We start from the raw sequence: 20,376 nt of genomic DNA on the forward strand, positions 1-20,376 counted from the left end.
CTCTACCCACGACCGGTCCCTCCCATCAAGCCTCTTAGATAGCCTCATCCACCAGAGGGCAGACAGCAGAAGCAAGAAGAACTACAATCCTGCAGCCTGTGGAACAAAAACCACATTCACAGAAAGATACACAAGATGAAAAGGCAGAGGGCTATGTACCAGATGAAGAAACAAGATAAAACCCCAGAAAAACAACTAAATGAAGTGGCGATAGGCGACCTTCCAGAAAAAGAATTCAGAATAATGATAGTGAAGATGATCCAGGACCTTGGAAAGAGAATGGAGGCAAAGATCGAGAAGATGCAAGAAATGTTTAACAAAGACCTAGAAGAATTAAAGAACAAACACACAGAGATGAACAATACAATAACTGAAATGAAAGCTACACTAGAAGGAATCAATAGCAGAATAACTGAGGCAGAAGAACAGATAAGTGACCTGGAAGACAGTGGTGGAATTCACTGCTGCAGAACAGAATAAAGAAAAAAGATTGAAAAGAAATGAAGACAGCCTAAGAGGCCTCTGGGACGACATTAAACACAACAACATTTGCATTATAGGGGTCCCAGAAGGAGAAGAGAGAGAGAAAGGACCAGATTAAATATCTGAAGAGATTATAGTTGAAAACTTCCCTAATATGGGAAAGGAAATAGCCACCCAAGTCCAGGAAGCACAGCGAGTCCCATACAGGATAAACCCAAGGAGAAACACGCCGAGACACATAGTAATCAAATTGGCAAAAATTAAAGACAAAGAAAAATTATTGAAAGCAGCAAGGGAAAAACAGCAAATAACATACAAGAGAACCTCCCATAAGGTTAACAGCTGATTTCTCAGCAGAAACTCTATAAGCCAGAAGGGAGTGGAATGATATACTTAAAGTGATGAAAGGGAAGAACCTACAACCAAGATTACTCTACCAAGGATCTCATTCAGATCCGATGGAGAAATCAAAAGCTTTACAGACAAACAAAAGCTAAGAGAATTCAGCACCACCAAACCAGCTCTACAAGAAATGCTAAAGGAACTTCTCTAAATGGGAAACACAAGAGAAGAAAAGGACCTACAAAAAAAAACCCCAAACAATTAAGAAAATGCTCATAGGAACATACATATCAATAATTACCTTAAACATGAATGGATTAAATGCTCCAGCCAAAAGACACAGGCTTGCAGAATGGATAAAAAAACAAGATCCATATATATGCTGTCTACAAGAGACCCACTTCAGACCTAGGGACACATACAGACTGAAAGTGAGGGGATGTAAAAAGATATTCCAGGCAAATGGAAGTCAAACGAAAGCTGGAGCAGCAATACTCATATCAGATAAAATAGACTTTAAAATAAAGAATGTTACAAGAGACAATGAAGGACACTATATAATGATCAAGGGATCAATCCAAGAAGAAGACATAACAATTATAAATATATATGCACCCAACATAGGAGCACCTCAAGACAAAAGGAAAATGCTTACAGCTATAAAAGAGGAAATCGACAGTAACACAATAATAGTGGGGGACTTTAACACCTCACTACACCAATGGAAAGATCATCTAAAATGAAACTAAATAAGGAAACAGAAGCTTTAAATGACACAACAGACCAGACAGATTTAATTGATATTTTTAAGACATTGCATCCAAAAACAGCAGATTACACTTCCTTCTCAACTGCCCACGGAACATTCTCCAGGATAGATCACACCTTGGGTCACACATCAAGCCTCAGTAAATTTAAGAAAACAGAAATCATATCAAGCATCTTTTCTGACCACAATGCTATGAGATTAGAAATGAATTACAGGGGAAAAAACGTAAAAAACAAGAACACATGGAGGCTAAACAATACGTTACTAAATAACCAAGAGATCACTGAAGAAATCAAAGAGGAAATCAAAAAATACCTAGAGAAAAATGACAAAGAAAACACGATGATCCAAAACCTATGGGATGCAGCAAAAGCAGTTCTAAGAGGTAAGCTTATAGCTATACAAGCCTACCTCAAGAAACAAGAAAAATCTCAAACAATCTAACCTTACACCTAAAGGAACTAGAGAAAGAAGAACAAACAAAACCCAAAGTTAGCAGAAGGAAAGAAATCATAAAGATCAGAGCAGAAATAAATGAAATAGAAACAAAGAAAACAACAGCAACGATCAATAAAACTAAAAGCTGGTTCTTTGAGAGGATAAACAAAATTGATAAACTATTATCCAGACTCATCAAGAAAAAGAGGGAGAGGACTCAAATCAATAAAGTTAGAAATGAAAACGGAGAAGTTACAACAGACACCGCAGAAATACAAAGCATCCTAAGAGACTACTACAAGCAACTCTATGCCAATAAAATGGACAACCTGGAAGAAATGGACAAATTCTTCGAAAGGTATAACCTTCCAAGACTGAACCAGGAAGAAATAGAAAATATGAACAGACCAACCACAAGTAGAAATTGAAACTGTGATTAAAAATCTTCCAACAAACAAAAGTCCAGGACCACATGGCTTCACAGGTAAATTCTATCAAACATTTAGAGAAGAGCTAACACCCATCCTTCTCAAACTCTTCCCAAAAAGTACAGAGGAAGGAACACTCCCAAACTCATTCTATGAGGCCACCATCACCTTGATACCAAAACCAGACAAAGATACTACAAGAAAAGAAAATTACAGACCAATATCACTGATGAATATAGATGCAAAAATCCTCAACAAAACACTAGCAAACAGAATCCCCACAACACATTAAAAGGATCAAACACCATAATCAAGTGGGATTTACCCCAGGGATGCAAGGATTCTTCAATATATGCAAATCAATCAATGTGAAAAACCATATTAACAAACTGAAGAAGAAAAACCATATGATCATCTCAATAGATGCAGAAAAAGCTTTTGACAATATTCAACACCCATTTATGATAAAAACTCTCCAGAGAGTAGGCATAGAGGGAACCTACATAAACATAATAAGGGCCATATACGACAAACCCACGGCAAACATCATTCTCAATGGTGAAAAACTGAAAGCATTTCCTCTAAGATCAGGAACGAGACAAGGATGTCCGCTCTCACCACTATTATTCAACATAGTTTTGGAAGTCTTAGCCATTGCAATCATAGAAGAAAAAGAAATAAAAGGAATACAAATCGAAAAGAAGAAGTAAAACTGTCACTGTTCGCAGATGACATGATACTATACATAGAGAATCCTAAAGAGGCCACCAGAAAACTACTAGAGCTAATCAATGAATTTGGTAAAGTTGCAGGATACCAAATTAATGCACAGAAATCTCTTGTATTCCTATACAGTAATGATGAAAAATCTGAAAGAGAAATTATGGAAACACTCCCGTTTACCATTGCAACAAAAAGAATAAACCTACCTAGGGAAACAAAAGACCTGTATGCAGAAAACTATAAGACACTGATGAGAGAAATTAAAGATGATACCAACAGATGGAGAGATATACCATATTCTTGGACTGGAGGAATCAATATAGTGAAAAGGACTATACTACCCAAAGCAATCTACAGATTCAATGCAATCCCTATCAAATTGCCAATGGCATTTTTTACGGAACTAGAACAAATTATCTTGAAATTTGTATGGAGACACAAAAGACCCCGAGTAGCCAAAGCAGTCTTGAGGGAAGAAAACGGAGCTGGAGGAATCAGACTCCCTGACTTCAGACTATACTACAAAGCTACAGTAATCAAGACAATATGGTACTGACAGAAAAACAGAAACATAGATCAATGGAACAAGATAGAAAGCCTAGAGATAAACCCCCACACCTATGGTCAACTAGTCTATGACAAAGGAAGCTAGGATATACAATGGAGAAAAGACAGTCTCTTCAATAAGTGGTGCTGGGAAAACTGGACAGCTACATGTAAAAGAATGAAATTAGAACACTCCCTAACACCATACACAAAAATAAATTCGAAATGGATTCATGACCTAAAATGTAAGACGAGACACTATAAAACTCTTAGAGGAAAACATAGGAAGAACACTCTTTGACATAAATCACAGCAAGATCTTTTTTGATCCACCTCCTAAAGTAATGGAAATAAAAACAAAAATAAACAAATGGGACCTAATGAAACTTAAAAGCTTTTGCACAGCAAAGGAAACTATAAACAAGATGAAAAGACAACCCTCAGAATGGGAGAAAATATTTGCAAATGAATCAACGGACAAAGGATTAATCTCCAAAATATATAAACAGCTCATGCAGCTCAATATTAAAGAAACCAACAACACAATGCAAAAATGCGCAAAAGACCTAAATAGACATTTCTCCAAAGAAGACATACAGATGGTCAAGAAGCACATGAAAAGCTGCTCAACATCACTAAGTATTAGAGAAATGCAAATCAAAACTACAATGAGGTACCACCTCACACCAGTTAGAATGGGCATCATCAGAAAATCTACAAACAACAAATGCTGGAGAGGGTGTGGAGAAAAGGGAACCCTCTTGCACTGTTGGTGGGAATGTAAATTGGTACAGCCACTATGGAGAACAGTATGGAGGTTTCTTAAAAAGCTAAATATAGAATTACCATATGATCCAGCAATCCCACTCCTGGGCGTATACCCAGAGAAAACCATAATTCAAAAAGACACATGCACCCCAATGTTCTTTGCAGCACTATTTACAATAGCCAGGTCATGGAAGCAACCTAAATGTCCATTTACAGATGAATGGATAAAGAAGATGTGGTACATATATACAATGGAATATTACTCAGCCATAAAAAGGAACGATATTGAGTCATTTGTTGAGACGTGGATGGATCTAGAGACTGTCACACAGAGTGAAGTAAGTCAGAAAGAGAAAAACAAATATCGTATATTAACTCATGTATGTGGAACCTAGAAAGATGGTACAGATGAACCGGTTTCAGGGCAGAAGTTTAGAGACAGATGTAGAGAACAAACGTATGGATACCAAGGGGGGAACACCGTGGTGGGGTGTGCATGGTGGTGTGAATTGGGCGATTGGGGTTGACATGTATACACGATATGTATAAAATTGATGACTAATAAGAATCTGCAGTATAAAACAAATAAACAAACAAAACAACTAATACTAAACTTTCTTTGGGTTATTTGTATGGAAATATGTTAATATAAATGTTTCAGACATTACATGAAATTTCTAAAAATCTTATATGTTCTGGTATAATATTGTAAGTCATATAATTCCAGTTATTACTTTAAAATGTATATCTCAGAAATAACAACAAAAGAATAAAATGCTGCATTTTAAGAGACTGTGTGTGATGAAATAGTCATTCCAATTCTTACATTTTTATTCAGTTCGATAAGGATTAAAAATTGAAACCCAAATATAGAATAGTTCTCATTTGAAGCTAGGAAAGTCAAAAGCTGACATAATCCAATCTCGATTATTCATGAGGCAGATAATTCTTTCATCTCTTTTGTTCCTTACTTTGTTCCTGTTTTTCTGATTTTTGTTTCCTAACATTTGAGAAAATAAGACAATGATTTTAATAAGTCAGCAGATGGAGATGTTGAGCTGTCCTTGTTAATGTGACAAATCAAATTAGTGGTTCCATACTTTAGTTGGTATGGGAATAACCTGGAGAATGAATTTAAAATGCAGATTCCCAGTCTCCGCCCACAGTTAATTTGGTAGGCCCTGGATTGGGCCAGGGAACCTGAATTTTAACACCCCTTTCTCCCACTGCGCCACATGCCCCACTTCACCCTCTGCAAGTGATCCTGGTACAGGCTGGCCCATGAACCACACTTTGCAAAACTGATATTTGAAGCCATATGTACATATGAAAACATTAGAGAAAGAGCGCAAACTGAGGGAAAAAAAAAAGAGTAAAACCAATTCCTGGGGAACTCCAGCATCTAAAGGTCCATTAGAGGAGGAAGAGCTAGCACAGCACTGAGAAGCTGCCACGATAAAGGAACAAGAGAATGTGTAGCTGTGGAAGAAGCCCAAGGAAGACAGAATGAGGGAAGAAAGAGTGGGCGATAGTTTTGACTGTTGCTGAGAGTCAAGTGAGGTGAGGACCAGAGGACATCCATTCAATTCAGCAACACGGAGATAACTGGTCACTTCAGAGCGATCACCATTTTGAATTAGTGGGAGGGGCCAAAGTTGTTTTAAAGTGGCTTAAAGCACACATGGGAGGAGAAGAAATTGAGGCGACAAACTTAGATAATTCTTTCTAGAACTTTGGCTGCTAAGAGGAAGAGAAAGGACAGTAGCAGTTTGTTTGGAAATAAGGCTCAGGAATTAAGCTGAGAGAGTATTTGTTAATGTTAATGGGAGGGATTGAGCAGAGAAACAGCTTTGGAAGTCCTAGCCACGGCAATCAGAGAAGAAAAAGAAATAAAAGGAATACAAATCGAAAAGAAGAAGTAAAACTGTCACTGTTCGCAGATGACATGATACTATACATAGAGAATCCTAAAGATGCCACCAGAAAACTACTAGAGCTAATCAATGAATTTGGTAAAGTTGCAGGATACCAAATTAATGCACAGAAATCTCTTGCATTTCTATATAGTAATGATGAAAAATCTGAAAGAGAAATTATGGAAACACTCCCGTTTACCATTGCAACAAAAAGAATAAACCTACCTAGGGAAACAAAAGACCTGTATGCAGAAAACTATAAGACACTGATGAGAGAAATTAAAGATGATACCAACAGATGGAGAGATATACCATGTTCTTGGATTAGAGGAATCAATATTGTGAAAAGGACTATACTACCCAAAGCAATCTACAGATTCAATGCAATCCCTATCAAATTGCCAATGGCATTTTTTATGGAACTAGAACAAAAAATCTTAAAATTTGTATGGAGACACAAAAGACCCCGAGTAGCCAAAGCAGTCTTGAGGGAAAAAAACGGAGCTGGAGGAATCAGACTCCCTGACTTCAGACTATATTATGTAGCTACAGTAATCAAGACAATATGGTACTGGCGCAAAAACAGAAATATAGATCGATGGAACCAGACAGATAGGCCACAGATAAACCTACGCACCTACGGTCAACTAATCTATGACAAAGGAGGCAGGGATATACAATGGAGAAAAGACAGTCTCCTCAATAAGTGGTGCTGGGAAAACTGGACAGCTACATGTAAAAGAATGAAATTAGAACACTCCCTAACACCATACACAAAAGTAAACTCAAAATGGATTGGAGACCTGTATGTAAGACGAGACACTATAAAACTCTTAGAGGAAAACATAGGAAGAACACTCTTTGACATAAATCACAGCAAGATCTTTTTTGATCCACCTCCTAGAGTAATGGAAATAAACACAAAAATAAACAAATGGGACCTAATGAACCTTCAAAGCTTTAGCACAGCAAAGGAAACCATAAACAAGATGAAAAGATAACCCTCAGAATGGGAGAAAATATTTGCAAACGAATCAACAGACAAAGGATTAATCTCCAAAATATATAAACAGCTCATGCAGCTCAATATTAAAGAAACAAAAAACCCAATCCAAAAATGGGCAGATGACCTAAATAGACATTTCTCCAAAGAAGACATACAGATGTCCAAGAGGCACATGAAAAGCTGCTCAACATCACTAATTATTAGAGAAATGCAAATCAACACTACAATGAGGTATCACCTCACACCAGTTAGAATGGGCATCATCAGAAAATCTACAAATGACAAATGCTGGAGAGGGTGTGGAATAAAGGGAACCCTCTTGCACTGTTGGTGGGAATGTAAATTGATACAGACACTATGGAGAACAGTATGGAGGTTCCTTAAAAAAATGAAAGAAAGAATTACCATATGATCCAACAATCCCTCTACTGGGCATATACCCAGAGAAAACCATAATTCAAAAACACACATGCACCCCTATGTTCATTGCAGCACTATTTACAATAGCCAGGTCATGGAAGCAACCTAAATGCCCATCGACAGATGAATGGAAAAAGAAGTTGGGGTGCATATATAGAATGGAATATTACTCAGCCATAAAAAAGAACAAAATTGAGTCATTTGTTGAGACGTGGATGGATCTAGAGACTGTCACACAGAGTGAAGTAAATCAGAAAGAGAAAAACAAATATCGTATATTAACGCATGTATGTGGAACCTAGAAAAATGGTACAGATGAACCAGTTTGCAGGGCAGAAGTTGAGACACAGATGTATAGAACAAATGTGGACACCAAGGGGGGAAGCCGCGGCAGGGTGGGGATGGTGGTGTGATGAATTGGGCGATTGGGACTGACATGTATACACTGATGTGTATAAAATAGATAACTAATAAGAACCTGCTGTATAAAAAAATAAATAAAATTCAAAACTTAAAAAAAAAAGAAAAAACAAAACAAAGCTAGCTCTCCCTTCGGAAGCACATATAGTAAAATTGGAACAATACAGAGAAGATTAGCATGGCCCCTGTTCAAGTATGACATGCAAATTCGTGAAGTGTTCCATATTTTTTAAACATAAAGAAGACGAAAAGACAACCCTCAGAATGGGAGAAAATATTTGTAAATGTAACAACTGACAAAGGATTAATCTCCAAAATTTGCAAGCAGCTCATGCAGCTCAATATCATAAAAACAAACAACACAATCCCAAAATGGTGAGAAGACCTAAAGAGACATTTCTCCAAAGAAGATACACAGATTGCCAACAAACACATGAAAGGATGCTCAACATCACTAATCGTTAGAGAAATGCACATCAAAACTGCAATGAGGTATCACCTCACACCGATCAGAATGGCCATCATCAAAAAATCTACAAACAGTAAATGCTGGAGAGGCTGTGTTGAAAAGGGAACCCTCTCACACTGTTGGTGGGAATGTAAATTCATACAGCCACTATGGAGAACAGTATGGAGGTTCCTTAAAAAACTAAAAATAGAACTTCCATACGACCCAGCAATTCCACTACTGGGAATATACCCTGAGAAAACCATAATTCAAAAAGAGTCATGTACCACAATGTTCATTGCAGCTCTATTTACAGCAGCCAGCACATGGAAGCAACCTAAGTTTCCACCGACAGATGAAAAGATAAAGAAGATGTGGCACATATATACAATGGAATACTACTCAGCCATAAAAAGAAACGAAATTGAGTTATTTGTAGTGAGGTAGATGGACCCAGAGACTGAAAGACAGAGTGAAGTTAAGTCAGAAAAACAAATACCGTATGCTAACACATATATATGGAATCTAAAAAAAAAAAAAAGGTTCTGAAGAACCTAGAGGCAGGACAGGAATAAAGACGCAGACGTAGAGAATGGACTTGAGGACACAGGGAGGGGGGAAGGGTAAGCTGGGACGAAATGAGAGAGTGGCATGGACATATATATACTACCAAATGTAAAATAGATAGCTAGTGGGAAGCAGCCGCATAGCACAGAGAGATCAGCTCTGTGCTTTGTGACTACCTACAGGGGTGGAATAGGGAGGGTGGGAGGGAGATGCAACAGGGAGGAGATATGGGGATATATGTAAAGCTGATTCACTCTGTTATAAAGCAGAAACTAACACACCATTGTAAAGCAATTATACTCCAATAAAGATTTTAAAATAAAGAGAAAGAAAATAAAAACAAAGCTATATTTAGCAAAACAATAAATCATATAACTTGTTAAATTTGTCAAAAATTACCCCTGTACTTTCCCTATGTATTTTAAAATATAACCTAAATTTTAAAAATAGGTTAGTTAGTGCTTGCTTCAGCAGCACATATACTAAAATTGGAATGATACAGAGAAGATTACCATGGCCCCTGCACAAGGATGACATGCAAATTCGTGAAGCGTTCCATATTTTTCACTTTGTTATAAAGCAGAAACTAACACACCACTGTAAAGTAATTATACTCCAATATAGATGTTTAAAAAAAATTACTCACTGTAAATAATAATGATAATAAAAATAAATAGTAATTATAAGTAAAAAAAAAAAAAAGTTAGTTATACAAAATAGTTCAGAAACAGGTCTATGGTGTGAAGGGGAGATACCTTTGCTTAGAAAAGTCACAGTTTCCTTTCAAATCACAAATAATAAGTACCAGGAAATGAGCACTGTGTTAGACACTGTTCAGGACACCAAATGGGGAGGATAAGGTTTCTGCCCTAAAGAAATTAGATGAGGGACTTCCCTGGTGGTCCAGTGTGTAAGACTCAGCGTTCCCAATGCAGGGGGCCCGGGTTCAATCCCTGGTTGGGGAACTAGATCCCACATGCATGCTGCAACTAAGAGCTTGCGTGCTGCAACTAAGAAGTCCGCATGCCACAACTAAAGACCGCACATGCCGCAACAAAGACCCAGTGCAGCCAAAATAAATAAATACATAATAAATAAAATAAAATACTGAAAATAAATGGTGAATTAAAAAAAGAAATTAGGGCTTCCCTGGTGGCGCAGTGGTTCAGAGTCCGCCTGCCGATGCAGGGGACGCGGGTTCGTGCCCCGGTCCGGGAAGATCCCACATGCCGCGGAGCGGCTGGGCCCGTGAGCCATGGCTGCTGAGCCTGCGCACCTGGAGCCTGTGCTCCGCAACGGGAGGGGCCACAACAGTGAGAGCCCCGCGTACCGCAAAAAAAAAAAAAAAAAGAAATTAGATGAGAACACCATAAACTCCTGTGCACTCAAAAACTAAGTTGTGAGTTAGGTTACAAGTACTACAGGGATACAGAAAAATAAAATCATTGTGAGTGTACTAGTCCAGGATCTCCATGGAGACAGAACTGGAGAGGGGGCTGGAAAGAATAGGAGATGGGCTGGGAGAGGAAGAGGCTCAGGACAGGCAGGCCCACATCTGTGAGATGACGCCGGCGGCTGTGAGGAGATGCGAGGAGGGCAGGGATGCGAGGGCCGATGGGCAGGACCAAGGCAATTAAAACTCCATTTGGAACACCAGCAAGAGGAATTTGTGTCCATGTGAAAAACAAATATATACTACTATTATTCTCTCCAAAGGGATAGCAACTGTAAACAAATTGGAAAACTCTGATTTTATCAGTTTCATGCTAGACAGATCAGAGAAGAACTTCAGAGGCCGGCAGAGCAGACAGGCATCTATTATTGGGGCCTGGGTGAAGAAACTCAGTCTGGTGTAGAAGAAATCCGATGAGTATGAAAGGTGAGAATCTAAGATTTTTGCAAAAAAGCAAGTCATAGGATGAGGCGGATTACTGGTTAGAGTATGAACGGGTCAAAGATGGCTCCAAAGATTTAGGTTGGGAGGTACGGCATTGAAAGAATGGGAACTTGAGAACAGGGCTGTAAAGAGAATGCGACAGTTTTCATTTTACACAAGTGAAAACAGAGCTTCCTGGGAGAGTCACTCAGCACAGAGGAAGGATGAGACAAAAGGAAGGATGATTGAAGGAGACGCAGGCGTGGGGCTCAGCAGCTCAGTGGCCGAGGAGAGGACGGGATCTCTAAGGATGCGGGTGCAGTTCTATGTCAAGAACTACAAATTTAATTCTATTATCGGGCCAAACCAACTGCATAACCAGACGATTCAGAACTTAAAGTATGAATGCTCCAAGTATGGTCAGTCCAAGCTGCAGAAAACAACCTTGCTGAGGAATTTTGAAAGAAAAAAGAAAAAAAATAAAGCCTCCTGAATAACTCCCAGCCGAGAGAATACGGTAAATTTGAGTGAGAACCAGGTTTAAGGTCCCGACCACAGCACAGGAAGGCATGTGTATTACACAGAGTAAAACAGATGCAATCCCTTTCTGACAGCAGGGCTGAACCATTAGACTTAATGGTAGCTCCCCTTTTTACATTTTTGGTTTATCAGGCATTTCTTTAAAAGGCATTTTCTCCCAGCCGAGAGAATACGGTAAATTTGAGTGAGAACCAGGTTTAAGGTCCCGACCACAGCACAGGAAGGCATGTGTATTACACAGAGTAAAACAGATGCAATCCCTTTCTGACAGCAGGGCTGAACCATTAGACTTAATGGTAGCTCCCCTTTTTACATTTTTGGTTTATCAGGCATTTCTTTAAAAGTGAACCAATTCTGTTCCATTCAAAATTTTGTTATTACAACATCCAATGATAACATGATTTTAAAATACCCACAAGAAGATCTTACCATTCTTTGTACTGTCGAAAACAACAACTGAGACATTAGTGGAAGGGTTTTTTGGCTTTGCAACGTTGAATATGTCACTGGCAGAATGAAAAGAAGGATAAAGAGATGGCAGGTCCTTCAGTGTGATGTTGGTCGGCAGAGCTGGGTCCAGGACGAGCATTGGCACCTTAATGCAGTGTGTCAGCAAACACTCCAACTGCTTCTCACTGGAAAGAGACATGAACAAGCTCACAACTACACGCTTGAAAATTTAATCAACACTGAAAAGCTTGTTGGTACTACTAAATTTCACAGGTGTTTCTTCTATATTTTATTTAAAAATCATGATCTTTCAATAAACAAGGAATTTTATCTCAAGAATATAAAAATTTAGTAAGTTAGCAAGTATGGCATAAAACTATCAAACAAGTGCAACTCGAAAGACAGAGCTTTCAAACTCCTGTTAATAAAATAAGACTGCAGACTTCCCTGGTGGCGCAGTGGTTGAGAATCCGCCTGCCAGTACAGGGGACACAGGTTCGAGCCCTGGTCCGGGAAGGTCCCACATGCTGTGGAGCAAGTAAGCCCGTGCGCCACAACTACTGAGCCTGCTCTCTAGAGCCCACGAGCTGCAACTACTGAGCCCATGTGCCACAACTACCAAAACCCACACGCCTAGAACCCGTGCTCCACAACAAGAGAAGCCACTGCAATGAGAAGCCCGTGCACTGCAACCAAGGGTAGCCCCACCTCACCACACCTAGAAAAAGACCGTGTGCAGCAACAAAGACCCAACGCAGCCCAAAAAAAATTAATTAATAATTAAATAAATTTAAAAAATAAAATAGGACTGCCACAAAATTTACTAACTCAAAGGTGTACAAGAAATTAAGCACTTCATTACTATTGTTTTAAACATTATTTGTAATTCCAGTAAAGCCCAATATCAGACAGGTTAGGAAGTAGAAAACTTCTGGTTAACAGAGTATCATCTTAACAGAAACAGTTTACTAATTCCAACTAGAATACAATTAAGTACACTGAATATGACAGGACACTGATGCAAACAAACAAAAGCAAATGTGACAAAGTTTTATGAAGTTACATGAAATATTCCTGTCTAAACATAAGAAATACCTAAATTAAACAAATGGGCAAAGGACACAGCTATAGAACTCAGAAGGTGGGAGCTATGACCAGTTAACAGACTACATGAAATTGTGCAACCTCACTAATATTCAAAGAAATGCAAAAGAAAACAATGACCTTTTATTTAACTAAATTAGCACCCCTCAAAAAATGATGATGCAATGTTAGTGCAAGTGCAGCAAACTCTGCAGGTATCCCTCCAAATGGGTTCCCCATTTCCTCTTTGGAAAAGCAATTACATTATATATACATATATACTTCTTCAGACCCATGAAAACATACATACGTTTCTTCCTCATTAGTTTATGTCCAGGAATCTAGTCCAAGTAGAAGAGAAACAAAGACAGGAAAAACAACAAACCCACACACAGAAAATGCCATAGGCCCAAATATAATATCACAAAATATTTACAAAGTGAAAATACGGCAGTACCCAACATTTAGCAAATTATAGTACAGTTACTTTATGGAATATTATATAACTATTAAAATTGACAAGAAGTATTACAATAATTTATCAACATAGAAATATGTATGATTATATAAAATAAAAAGTAGGACACAAAATTGCAAAGATTATAAATTATTTACTATAAAAACATACATGAAAATGCAATAAGAAAATGATCATAATTATTGAGTGAGGGCCAAAGAATTATGTGAGTTCTTGTCTTTCCTCTCGACCTTTCTGTAATGTTGCATCATTGCTTCAATTTAAAAGTCATTTAAAAATAACAGTCTTGGGGACTTCCCTGGTGGTGCAGTGGTTAAGAATCCGCCAGCCAATGCAGGGACACGGGTTTGAGCCCTGGTCCGGGAAGATCCTACATGCCGTGGAGCAACTAAGCCCGTGCGCCACAACTACTGAGCCTGCTCTCTAGAGCCCATAAGCCACAACTACTGAAGCCAGTGCACCTAGAGCCCGTGCTCTGCAACAAGAGAAGCCACCGCAATGAGAAGCCCACGCACAACGACGAGTATAGTCCCCGCTCAACGCAACTAGAGAAAGCCCATGTGCAGCAACGAAGACCCAATGCAGCCAAAAATAAATTAAAAAATAAACAAATAAAAATAACAGTATTAGCAATAGGTATTTATAAATAAATATGCATAATTAACATTAACAGATGATTCAGAAGGCACTTTTGGATCATTTCTATGAATAACTCTTCTATTTTAAGTCTAATCGTTCAGTGGGGATGTGGCAGTTAACAGAGATTTCCACCTGTTAGTGAGACGGTCTTGTTTTAAGGACCTATCAGAGTCAGGTATGATTCAAATCAAGAGAGATCATCTGATTCTTGTCATCGGGTTAAATCTCCTTCCCAAGTCCTTAAATATAAGACATACAACTATGACAGCTTTTAAAGATAAGGAAATATACATTGAACACATAGTTAAACAATGGACATAGATTCTATAAATGAAAACACTGGTGTAAGTTAGACTTAAGTGAACCAAGAGAACAGCACATCAAGACCGATTAATGGAAACGACAAAGAAGAAAAACCTTACCTAACATATCTAGAAACGATAAAGTTTTGGTTAGCTACAACCAGAATAACCACAGTTCTCAATCAGCTGTGCCTCTGTTTTCTCATCTAACGGATGCACTTAATTTGGGGGTCAAAAACCAAAAGAAGAGGGACTGAACAGGAGCAACAGAGTAAGTAAAAAATACTTACTCTGTTTTGTTGTGTACTCAACAAAAGCAAGGGAGAAGAACCTAGACGTTTCACCTCCCTCCTTTGATTTTCATTACTGAGAGGAAAATCAAAATGCTTACCTCTTTTTAGTTGGTTCCGTTGTGTTTTTCCCAAGGATTTCTCTAGTGAAAGCAAATAGATTTCATTATATATGCATGGACTAGTGCTAGACTTACATGTGAATGAGGGAACTTAACAACATTGATTTTCCTGGTTACTCCACGAGAAACAACCAGTAAGTTAAGAAGTACTGTACTGTGTATAACATTTAAGATGCATAATAAATTATACATTTTAATATGCTATGATCAACAAATATTATCACGTACCACCCACAGTAACCACAAAAGTTTACTTAAAATATAAGCTTTTACATTTACTAGTAAAACATAGTTACGAGGCTATCAAAGTGATTTTCATGCACTGGGGAGGAGCACAGAGAGAGAGACAAATGTGTTGCAGTATAACATGGCCAAAGACCTGCAACTGGGGGGCACCCATAACATTTACAAAGAAATGAACAGGGAAATTCTCGGTAAATACTCCTGAGGACTCAGAGGGAAGTTACATCAGCCAGATCTCCAGCTCAGAAGGCTCTCCAGAAGCCCACTGTACTTTTCCCAGATAAATAAGATAATCAAAATTCCATATTTAAAAAAATTACCAAGGTTTCTAGTTCCATAGTATACTATTTGATATTAAAAAGGGTAACAAATATACTTTTTACTGCCTTTATCAAATGGAAAAAAACTTATGTCTGTAGGGCTCTTTTATTTTCAAGGGACTAATCCATCTTACTGTGTAGCAATTCTGCATAATAAAAGCTTACTTCATGAAGTTATCACATCTGGGACTCAGACTGAATGAGCAGGAAGCCCAGGGCTCCCTTAGGTGGCTCCTCCACCTTTAGGCCCTTTGGAGACCAAGGCGTCACTAGAACACCACATTCATGAGATGGCCACCTGACAAAGTGAGGCCAAGATCTCACCGAAGTGGCCGAGTCCTCCTTGGGCGCCAAGAAACAAGGGTCGGCTGCATGACTGCCAGAATCTTGTAACGGCATGAATTTGAGATGCAGATTCTTGTTTGAACAGCAGTGTAAGCATCATCTTACCTTCTGAAATGTACCATTAGTTACAAGTGTAGAGCTTTGTGTGTCTTGTTTTCTGACGATCAGTTTTACCTCATTGCTTTCTGCTCCTCCTCCATCTGCTCTCTGACTTGCTGAAGTTCTTTCAGTAGCTCGAGATCCGTGCCATTCACCCAGGTGTAAACCACGTCGATCGGCATGGGCAGACAGAGCCTAGGGTAAACACACAAGTCCTCCAGCTCATGTGCATGTTGCCAACATACTTGGGAATAAGAGCATAACAGGGTTTAAACTCAGAGGTTATGAAAAAATCAGCGAAAAGGTGATCCAACCATGGCGTATACCACAGACTTGCATGCTTTCAAACTGGGGCTTGGGCACTAATATTTACTGAACCCCTTCTCTGGAGTTGTATTCTGCTAGACACTTTATGCAGTTTTGCATCGTCTGATCATCACAGCTACCCGGTGGAGGCTGCTGTCCCTTCAGTTTTAAGGCTGTGGGGGAGGTCTTAGAAGCTCACTTTAAACTGCTACATTCTCAGTTTAGCAAGTGAGAAAGCTGGGATACAAATGCAGCCAAACATAGAAAAGAAATTAGAAGCTTAAACAAAATTACCAAAAAAGAAGTTAGCCAGCAGTCCCCAATGAAGACCTGGCCCTCTTTAATGCTACAGGCTTCCCATTCCCAGCTGCCCCCAAGCCTGGCCCCTCCCCATCCTGTTCGCCCTACTCTGTTTTTTTTTTTTCATAGCAATGATCACCTATGAAATAATTAACATGTTACATACACTGGTAATTCATGTGTCCCTCCCCCAGAATGTAAGCCCCAAGGCAGCAGGAAACATACCTGTTTTGTTCCCTAAAGTACCCAGCGGATTAGGATTTGTGCCTGCAACGTGAGGAACTCGATGATTTACTTGAACACTACTAGCGTAGAAGACCTTCCCGAACCTGCTTGATTTTCCCCTTACTATCTTACCCCTAAGGAGTCAGGCAGGCTTTTAATTCTTGAGTATCCTAAGCTCCATCTCAGTGTTTTTGTTCAGGTTTTACCCCTGCTGAAAGCTTTCTTCTCCTTTCCTTCATCAACTTACCATAATCCTACCCATCTTTCAGAGTCTGCTCCAGACCTACAACACGGGAGTTCATAGTGACACAGACATATTTCGGATAATTCTGTTTCAGGTTTGATCTTTTCCAAGAAACAGTACAGTTTTTTTGCTTTTTTCGGGTTTTTTTTTGGGGGGGGTTGTTTTTTTGGTTGCTGGTTTTTTTTTTAGGCCAAGGACCTAAAGCTTACCCTCCTTTTGTCTTTCTCACAGGCCAGGCACAGGATCAGGCCCCCAGCAGCACAAAGGGCCCCAAAGACTAAGCAAAACATGACTTTTGGCCACAGGGTTAATTATCTCAGCGGAAAACAAATGCAGTTTGGTGGATAAATCTTTCAAATTATGGAAGGAAAAAAATAAATAGAGTGACAAACACTTATAGCTTAAAAGAAGCAGGTGAGATGACTGGATGAAAGAAGTGCTTATCCATTTGGTGAATAAATATTTACTGAGCACTCAGTATGTGCTAGGCACTGTTCTAGGTGCTGGGGACTCAGCAGTAAACAAAAAAAACAAAATCTATGCCTTCATGAAGCTTACATTCTAGAAAGGTGAAGACAGGAAATAAACCAAATAAGTGAAGTCAGATGATGTTCCATGTTATAAAGAAAATGAGGATACACAGTACGTCTAAGTGGGGGGTCAGTTTTAAACAGGGAGAGCAGAGATGGCCTTACTGGAAGGTGGCATTTCAGCAAAGAGATGAAGGAAGTGAGGAAGCAGGCCATGTGGGCAACTGGGGAAGAAGAGCCCAGAGAAGGGAAACATCATGTGCAAATGCCCTGAGGCAGCTGCCTATCTGGCATGGTTAAGGAACTAGAGGCCAGTGTGGCAGAGACAACAGGAGCAAAGCGAAGAGCATAAGAGGAGATGAAGGTCAAAGAGGTTCCAGGGGACCCAGAGCTTCATGTGCAAAATGCAGAATCAATCAGCTCATACTCAGACACAAGTGACAGCTGAGCATCTACCAACCCTCCCGTAAAGGTGCACCACTGCCTGTAGAATAAAATCTAAACTCCTTCATAATCTATACCCTGTGCTCTAGACGCTCCATGTGTATGCCCTTACCCAAACAGGATAAGAACTTGCAGGCTTCTGTGTCTTTGAACATGCTTCTCCCTCTGCCTAGAATATCCTTTCTTTCATGCTTCTTTTTAACCACTTCCTCATTCCCCAAATGCCCTCCTCCCTCACCTCCCACAAAGAAAATATACTGCTTAAGAAGCAACTTCCACTGTACTTTGTACTCTAAAGAATCCTTAGCATACTGGTTGTACTATTTTTTTTGATGTCTGTCTTCCACTAGATCAACTATCTCTAAGGCAAAAATGGTGTCACGCATTCTGTGCCCCTCTTCATTAATTATTTCCTCTCTTTCCTGTACAGGCTCAGGCTCTCTCTCCTTACTGTAATGATACGCAAATGCTTCCTCATCTAGGTTTTCTTCTGCGTGTGTCTATATGGATGGTTCCCAAATGCTAGCAGACATCAGAATCACCTGTAGGACTTTCAATACAGATGGCTGGGCTCCATCCCCAGAGTTTGATTCATTAGTTCTGGAGTGGGGCCCCAGAATCTGCATTTCTAACAAGTTCCCAAGTAATGCCAATGCTGCTGGTCCAAAAACTCACATTGAGAACTACTGATTTATAGGTAGATTATAGTTCATGTTTTTAAGTTAAAAAAAAAAAGCCTTCCCCACTAAAATATCAGTTCTAGATGAGGTCAATGAGCTCCTCTCGTTCATCACTACATGCCTAGGAATAGTGCCTGGGACATAGTGGGGTTTAATATGTATTTACTGTCCAAATAACTATTAGTTCATTCCCTCAACATAAACATTAGTCTTTCCTATTAAAAAAAAAATGCCTCACATTACCCGCAAGTAAATTATCCAGTCATCTCACTCCCAAGTTCACAGGTGATCTATCTATGCTCAGACTAAGAATTAATTTGGAAAAAAAAAAAAAGCTTAAGTGACATATTTTAGAAAGAAAAGGCTTTTAAAAAGGAGGCAAAAATTTGCGCATTCCAAAGCTTTTCTGTAAGAGTAATTATCTGCTATTAAAGATTGTTTTAATAGAGTCAAGAGATATCCATGCAAGCTCAACTGAGGAAAACAGCATAAGTATGTAATAATGCATTAATGTGCTGGTGCTTCTAGTAAGGCTGTATTACATGATCAATCCAAGTCTCTGGTGTTAAACCGACAACCCTGAGGAGATCCTGTGATCTGCCCCTGGTCAGTGAGTCAGTTGTTTTTCTACTTATTAGACATGGTCACAGTGAGTGTGAGTCTTTTGTTCTAACCACAGACCACTAGCTTAGTTTCCAGAAGAGAAGGAAGTCTTTAACTTAGAGCTGAAGACTAAGAAAGTTACCTATGATTCAGAACCAAAGCCGTGGTGATACCTTTTATTTTAATTAGTTTAGTTTAAGTGAATATGAAGGCACTTAATAGTCCCTTGGTTCTACATCACATAAAGCAGAGAGGAAAACTTAGAACATGAACAGTATCTTAGAAACAAAGTTGGAAGAGAGTTTACACTTCATCTAATATCTACATTTTAGAGATGACAAAACTGAGCCCAGACTGACTCAAGCCCTCACAATTAGCAGCAGCAGACAGTTCACATATTCATTGGTCACTGGCATATAGAATGGGATTTTTTTTTTTCATTCAGGGCAAACAACATTAAAAAGACATGTAGAAACACTAGCAAAACAATGAAAATTTCCTATAAACATTATGGTTTTTTAAAATATATTAGAACGTATTAGATATTACATATGATCCATTTTCTTGTCATCATCGAAATTAGATAATCTTGAAATATCCCTACATAAAAATCAAACTATATTTTAATGCAATCTAAAATTAAGAGAAGAAATATTTAAAACACACACACACACACCCTTCAGAAAGAGAACAAGAGTGTTTGATTAAAACTGCTGACCTCAGTATCTAGATTTTCTGAGCTAGTTTTCCTTCTAAAAGGTTTGAGGCTCCGTCCAGGCAGAGATTTATGCGTCTGTGCACCATCAGCACGCAGCACAGCATCAGACACAGTAGGCCGAGTGGGTACTCAATAAACGTTGGGAGTGAAAGAAGGCCATTTTGAGCTTTTCTTAGGAAAATCAGCATTGTTAAAATAAAAGTTGGAGAAGGAGGAAAATTATGTTTCATTAAGAATCCGTTAATACAATAGTTGTCAAAGTGTG

General features: G+C 38.9%; 1 protein-coding gene across 2 annotated transcripts in view; it reads right to left on the bottom strand.

Annotated features, from left to right (window-relative positions):
• Window positions 1-20,376, bottom strand: part of GNPTAB (N-acetylglucosamine-1-phosphate transferase subunits alpha and beta) — an 85,229-nt gene that overhangs the window by 35,057 nt on the left and 29,796 nt on the right. For both annotated transcript variants that reach the window (XM_082850029.1, XM_082850030.1), the window contains 3 exons: window positions 16,137-16,256; window positions 15,034-15,075; window positions 12,120-12,325 (listed from right to left, as the gene is read on the bottom strand). In XM_082850029.1, coding sequence (XP_082706155.1) covers window positions 12,120-12,325; window positions 15,034-15,075; window positions 16,137-16,256 — 368 coding nt within the window. The remainder of the gene's footprint in view (window positions 1-12,119; window positions 12,326-15,033; window positions 15,076-16,136; window positions 16,257-20,376) is intronic.

Source organism: Leucopleurus acutus (assembly GCF_964270905.1).
Source record: "Leucopleurus acutus genome assembly, chromosome: 11".
Classification (NCBI taxonomy): domain Eukaryota; kingdom Metazoa; phylum Chordata; class Mammalia; order Artiodactyla; family Delphinidae; genus Leucopleurus; species Leucopleurus acutus.